This window comes from Lactuca serriola, chromosome 5 (assembly GCF_051521515.1).
Source record: "Lactuca serriola cultivar US96UC23 chromosome 5, Lser_US96UC23_V15, whole genome shotgun sequence".
Classification (NCBI taxonomy): Eukaryota; Viridiplantae; Streptophyta; class Magnoliopsida; order Asterales; family Asteraceae; genus Lactuca; species Lactuca serriola.
The window spans coordinates 302632497-302640048 of record NC_136412.1 but is presented as its reverse complement, the minus strand read 5'-3'; the positions used below and the strand labels follow the sequence as shown (position 1 = coordinate 302640048).

At 31.4% G+C, this 7552-nt stretch overlaps 1 protein-coding gene across 1 annotated transcript; it reads right to left on the bottom strand.

Annotated features, from left to right (window-relative positions):
- Window positions 1-1337: 1337 nt before the first annotated feature.
- Window positions 1338-6149, bottom strand: LOC145054782 (Sec14p-like phosphatidylinositol transfer family protein). Its single transcript, XM_079003036.1, has 7 exons — window positions 5834-6149; window positions 5587-5704; window positions 4781-4869; window positions 4611-4657; window positions 4050-4138; window positions 2652-2785; window positions 1338-2549 (listed from the first exon to the last, which is right to left on the bottom strand). The coding sequence occupies exons 1-7, from the start codon at window positions 6050-6052 to the stop codon at window positions 1890-1892; spliced, it is 1356 nt and encodes a 451-aa protein (XP_078859162.1). The 5' UTR covers window positions 6053-6149; the 3' UTR covers window positions 1338-1889.
- Window positions 6150-7552: the final 1403 nt, after the last annotated feature.

The following is a 7552-nucleotide window of genomic DNA, read 5'->3' as shown; positions in this document are numbered from 1 at the left end:
AAAAAAAAGGTGTCTCTGGTGACTAGCGTGGTCCAGTTCCCGGTTGTGGTCCAGTTGGCGATGGTGGTCTAGCAAGCGATAGTGGTCTAACATCAGCAGTTGTCCGGTCAGGGTAGTGGTTCGACAAGAATAAAGAGAGAGAGAGAGAGAGAGTGTGTGTGTGTGTGTGTGTGTGTTTAAAGTCGGACGGAATGAAAGCGGGAAAGGGGAGAGGGAAGCTTCCCTCTCACTGAAACACCATCCCTTGGGTGAGGAAAGCAACCCGCGAGAAAGAGGTGGGGAGAGGGGGTGCTACACTCTATCTCCTCATTCTATTGGTCAGTTTTTTTTAAATATTTATAAAATTATATACCTACTAAAAAATATAAAAAATATATCAAAATTCATGGTTTTTAATTCCCTACAAAATGAGTATAATATATGTATGAAATATATTTTAAAAAAAATAAAAAAATAGTGAGGGGGATTTCCCACTCATTCCTTGGGTTTTAGATGAGGGAAAGAAAAGTGAGAGAAAGAATGGTGTCGCCCATATAAAATGAGGGAAACATCACTCTCATACCCTCCGATCTAACAGGGGTATGTGTGGGTTAGTAGGAAGTGGGGTTAAATACTTCTTTTTTGTTTTATTTTAATTAGAAAAATATTAAAGTAAATAAAAAAAATTAAAATATCAAGGACAAATCTATCATTATAAAAAGTTTTAAGTTTTTTAGACAAACTCGCAACAAAGTCAAAATTTGATCTGATGGTGGAAGTTCAAAACTTTTTTTTTGACTAAAGTGACAATTTTCGAGAAAATCATTTTTACAATTTTGTCTTTATTTTTTCAAACATTGAACTAACCTAACATGTGAATACTTGTAAAACGCCAAAAATAGATATGCTACAGCTAAAATATAGTATTAGACTATTAGTATTGAATTTGTTTGGATCGGCTAGCTAGCATCACTAGAATACAAAATAAATTTCACTGAAAATACGATACTATATAGTAAAACAATGAAATTAGTTACTAACATATACACAAATAAAGCAATGTACGTTAATATTTTACGTATTTAGGTCTTTTAAAAAATATGTAAAATAACCGCGATGCTTCCATATTTCTAGCAACTCTATATGTCAAGTTACACAACATAAATTATCGATAATGGTGAATTATAATACAAAGAGTATAACGATGAAATATAAAGTATAGTAATTAATGAACTTTTACATGAAATGAGTCAAAATAAAGAATTATATTCCTTGATTAAAACTTTAAAGCAATAAAAATACGATTAAATATAAAATATTAATTAGTGGAGTTTCATGTGACATATGAGTCTAAAATGTAAAAAAACAAAACCATATTCTATTATTAAAACTATAACAAAACAAATAGACAATAACAAGGGAAAAAATTGACTTTCATCTTGTTGAATGAGTTGTTTATTTGGAGTCCCAATGCGTGTGTTCACCGTTTCGACCACGCTATGTACCATGCATTTTGCCATCCCATCCCATCCCACATCACAGAATTTATATATATTTTTAGCCTTTGCACGCCATTTCACATCCCATTTTGCACGTCGTCTCTTTCTTTTTACACCTTTTTTTCTCATAACATTTCTAACACAATCAATGCTTACAGACATACACATACCAACATTAACTTGCCTTGCCACATAGGAATTCAAAAATATTAATATTAATTATTACACTTGATATTGTCAATGTCAATCTCATATCTATGTACTCTTTTAGTAAACACCACCAATCCGTCTCTCATACTCATCTATGAGAAGAAAAATCACATTTTAACAAAACGATTCTTATCTTTTTACTGTTAGGGCAAGCATACAGACACTTTGTCTGTCTGAATCTGTTTCTTCTGATACCTACTATCAAAACCGTTGAGAGACGGACATGTGGCGGCGCCTCACGAGTTGTGGAGAGACGATTGAGATGAGGCCTCCAAGAGGTGGTTTCATCTTCGATCTGTAGACCATCTCATCGTATGGTCGTCTGTAGAATCTCAAAAACGGAATGAAAGATTCACGCGATTTATCAGTTTTGCTGACGTGACACTCCTTTTTAAAGAAAAGAGCCGGTGAGTGTAGGAACGACGGTTTAGGCGTTCGTGGGTGGTTGATGGTCGAGTGGTCCATCACTTGTGTTTTTTGTGGCAACGGTGTCGATGGGAAGAAGCTTTTCCTCATCGTGTTCATGTTCCTTGCGGTTGGTGATGCGAATGAGTAGGACCGAGCGTTGATAGGTGATATCAGAGCGGGTCCTGTAGACGTAGGACCCACTCTGAACGACGGTTTGTCTGTCAGAGTGAGGTACCATGGTTTCAGTGAGTCGAAATGGTGGGAGACAGTGAAGGAAAAGCGTGAGGACGCGCATGAGCCGACTTTCGCTTTCGATGGCACTGAGGAAGGATTGAATCGGAGTGATGCGGCTCGTGGGTATGTCGTGAAGTGATTGAAGTCGGGGAACTCATCAAAGTCGATTGAGGATACTATTGTTGTGATTGATGAAAGTTCGAGAAACGCCTTTACACCCTACATATTAACATCATAATTAATCGTTACATTTAATTTATTATTTTGAATTGTTTTAAATAATGTGTTAATTAGATATGAGAGAGAAATTAAATAAAATACCTTCCAAAGATATGGAAAAATGGAAGGAGGGTCAATGACAAAAGCTTTGTGAAGACGACCAGGGTAGTGCTCCGCTATGGTCTTCAGTGCTGCCACCAATATGTTCATAAACCCTGATGCTGACCTGAAAAAGCCTGTGTATTTATCACCATCAGTACTACCCTCCATCTTTTGTCCTTGATTTTGTTTTTATTATCTATCATTTAACTTCTAGTTTTATTATAATTTATAACGTAATTAAGGTATTGTACGTAATAAGGTCAGTGTCATGTACAATATGTGGGTTTCTTTTTCTTTATGAGCATAAAACAAATCGAAATAAAACAGATGATGATATTATTTTTTTTTGAATATAGCGATTTTGAAATTTTGAAATAAAAAGAAAAAGCACTAGAAAAAGATTTGATGGATTCGGACTCACTAGAGTTGTCGTTACTAACGTTGTCACTGGGACCAAATATCCATGATAGCTATAGTCAACAATGTTATTAATGGCCACCAAATAAAGCGGTTGACTTTAAAATGATTAATTTACATGTGATAATTAAAGTCATTTGTGCATCAGATAATGCTCTTTGTATTTTGTAGGCCTCATTTTTTTAATTCTATACATTTTTCTTACATTCAATTGGAAATAAGTTCCAACAATGTATTTTAATTTAATTCCAATTAAACCATTGATAAAATGTTATCTAATTATATAAATGACATCAAAGTACAAAATGTTTTTCGTTGCTATACTTGAATATATTTTTAAAATATAATATATCAACTATGAACATAAGTTTTTTTCCAAAGAAAAGAGGAGACAATAAGGGTAATTCAGGCAACTTCTGAAACAAGTCTGATTAAATGTTCGGTTTTCCGACACATAAGTCGCCATCAAAGTTTGATCTAATAACATATTAATTATGTCATTAGGCGTGACTTAACAAATTTATTAAAAAAAAGAGAGAGAGAAAGAGAATGAAATTGAGGGAATGAATAGGCATGACACTGTGGCAAAGGGGCATTTTCAGACTGTGAAAAAGAGGGAAGAGGGTTTTGGGGAAGGACAACGTTGGAAGAATGTACATTAATTTCCAACATCCAACTGACGTAAAGCTAGTTTAAAGAAATACTGATGTTTTATCCGTAGGATCCCCTTTCGAATTTACAAATTTACCCCTACTTCATTCTCTATCGTTGGACCATTTCCAAGTAATAAATTAATAAGTAACATGTTTAAAATTTCTGATTTCACACAGTAAATAAAAGATGTTACTATTTTAATAATATAATATGTTTTGACCAATTGGGAAGTAGTTTTTAAATATTAAGGAGGGAGGGAATCTATTTTTTAAATTATGTAACAATAGTCAAATGGAACTTTATTTTTATTCAAATCTAAAGACTTACTTGCATCGAATAAGACAACCAACTGCTCGACGGATTTTGCCATTGTTTGAATTGCAACCTCCAAAGTGAAAACCAGCAAACGGGTGAACCTATACGATTAAAATAATAATAATAATTAACAATAAATACATAATGTACATACATATTGTATTTTATATTATATTATAGAGAGAGAATGAAGAAGAAAAAAAGCATGCAAGATTTTCTTTCACCTTTTTTTTTTGTTTTTATTCTTAAATTTGTTCACTACAAAAACATTGACAACTTTTCTTTCCTGATTGAAGATATTATTATGTTTTGAATTCAAAATTGATATTGTTTTTTATTTTTGAAAATACCAACATTTTTTCAATAACATTATGTAATGTGAATATACTAAAAAGGTTCTTGGAAAAGCATAATAATTGCTAAAAGATTCTTAATTATTATTACTAATAAAAAAGAAAAGTAGAGATATGTCATTTGTAACACTTGTAATACAAAGAGGTGTTGTGCAATATTCAAGAAAATAATCATATTTAAACAGTAGATATCAGAAAGAATATTACAGTAACAACTTACAGTTTTTGTGAACGAAACTTGAGGTAATCTTGTTTGATTCGGAAAATCTGATAACATCACCAATAATAATGATTAATAGAAGACAAAATACGAGTGATTTTAAACAGTTTAAACAGTACTACTCTCAAGTCTGAATTATTTAACTTTGAATGAGAATAAGAATAAAATACCACGACAGGTCTTGATTGGTCATCATGACCGGCTACATAAGCCATGCCATCGGCTATCTCGCCGGAAAACTCATCAGCTATCAGATGATCTGTAATTTAAAAAATATATATATAGTAAAATAAATAGAGTCAAATTTATTGCTATATACTGTGTAAGTGTGTATGCTACATTTTTGGATAGATTACTTTAATCATGAAGACAGTATATTGAGTACTTTAATGGGAGCAAGTAATTCAAAGCCGAAAAGCAAGATTCTCTCGTGTCACAGGCTTGAACAAATAAAGGTTGATATGTATGATTTCGAAAGAAGCATGTATGTATAAAAAGAGGAGATTCAAAATTATACTGTGGAAAAAGTAAATTTTACTTTTACATGGACATAATTACAAATCATGTGCAATGATATTATAATCACAAGCACATCATGAATATTTTTGCATATTATATTCTTATTTTTCATTTTCGTTTATTCCAGCTTCAAAACTAGAAATACATGTGGTCGAACTAATTAAATTTCACTAACATTATATGTAAATAAATTTAAATAGCCTAAAAATGAAGATATGTTGTCGATGATGAAGAACATATTTGTCGATATATAGAACAATTTCCAACAAAAAAATTGGTAGATCCAAAAGAGCTACAGAGAAAAGTAATTGTTACAGGTTCCATTAGATTGAGAAGTAGTTTTTTTACATTCTTTTCAATTTTCAAAACGTAAAATCATCTCGTTCTGGATTAAATTAGTATAAGCTTAACAGATTACCAGTGACGAGAAATCGAACGAAAAAGGAAGAAAATATACCGATGCTGAGATTTTCTCTCCATGAGAGACAAGCTCGAAGCTGCTTCGCAGCTTTCTTCACATTGTCACCTTTAGCTTTCAAAAATCTCCCGATGCAAGCTTCATTACAAAATTTCTCCTGAAAATGTAGATTAATGAGTATCCAAATCGATTAACAGAAGCAGAAATCTACACACGAAAATGTATGGAACCAGATGAAGATGATGAGAGAGAGAGAGAGAGAGAGAGAGAGAGATTTAATTGAAACCTGTTTGAGAGTGAGAGGAGCAGGTTTCCGGAGGAGTTGAAGGACAGCTTCAATTCTGTTTTTCTCGATCTGCGCTTGGTGTTCATGAGCGGAACTAGAAGAAATGTGATCTTTGTTTCCCATTTTTGAAGGTGGAAGAAATCGAAGTGTAATTAATCTCTGAAGAAAAACAAGGAGTAACAGAGATTCTGTATATATAGTGACTTCCCTTTCACGCATTCATTTTTAAACACCTTAATCAATCTTCACTTAACTTCCAATTACAGACTTTCTATGTGTGTGTGAGAGAGAGGGAGAGAGAATATGTGTGTGTGTTTATCTGTGTTTTTTTGGGAGGGTTGTGGGAGGTGTATTTATAAGCGTAACGGAATCCGTTACTTGAACTGGAAACACGTCAACAGTATGATGCGAGTCAAAATCATGACGGCCGGAAAGCCCATTCCTAACGGCAACTGTTGGGACCCATTATTTGCTTTCCACTTTTACCCCTTTCTTCTTCAACTTCAAACTTCAAATGTTGAAATAGATAAAAATATTTTTTTATTCTTTGCTTTGTATACTAATTAACCATATTTATTAATAAGCATGTAGATCCTTATAATTATGTAACTGACTTTGTTTTTTTGTTTACTTAAGATGGATCATAAAGACAAAACTGGAGGTGCTTATTAAATCTCATAGATGTTATATTATCTGTTAACCGGAATATTTAGATCCTTTATAATTTTAATTTAATGGTTTGAGCACTTTGATTTATGTAATTATAGATAGTTTTTTTAGGACATAGTACAAAATGTTTTAATGGGTTGAGCCAATAAAATATGACTAAATGTATTAAGTGTTTACAGAATGTTTTAACAAGTTAAGCAAAAAAAAGAAATATGAATTAATGTATTAAGTGTGTACGGAATATTTTAATGAGTTAAGCCAAACAAAAAACATGACTTGATGTATTAAGACAAACTATTTACCTATTTGCCATTCTTATTATTCAACCAAACTCTTTCGAACAGTTAAAATTAGTAAATATTGTTGAAACTAATTAATATTGTAATATTTGTTTTTTTTATGTAAGATCAATTGTATTTATTTTGTGGGTTTATATGATCTTCAAATGATATATATATATATATATATATATATATATATATATATATATATATATATATATATATATATATACTAGCCGTTAACTTGCGCTAAGCGACGGGTGCAAATAGTTTGTTGTGACAATTATTTTCATTCGAAATATGTTATATTTCAAGGAACATAATTTACTATTTTTTATTTCAAATTATAAATATGTTGCTCGAATAGGTCTAAAATGAAAGTACGTTGTTATTTTGGTTGAAATAAAGACAATTGTACAACATTGTTTCCATTTAAAAATAAATATATATTGCTATTTTGGATTAAAAGTAAAGGTACATTGTCATTAAGCCTAAGAACCAATAAGTGGTTGTGACTAATTAAATAATTAATATTTTATTTGTTCTAAAAAAATTAAACTGAAATTTAAAACCCTACTAATATTGATCCTACAAATATTTGATTATGTATCGGGACATAATTTCTTCAGCATATATTTAACCTTATATTTTTACTTTTTGACTTTTCTTTGGTACTTATTTACATAATTTCCATATACATGTATATTAATAAAAAATGGACGTTTATGTATCTCTTCATTTTTTTTCTTATTATAATTAGGACTACAAA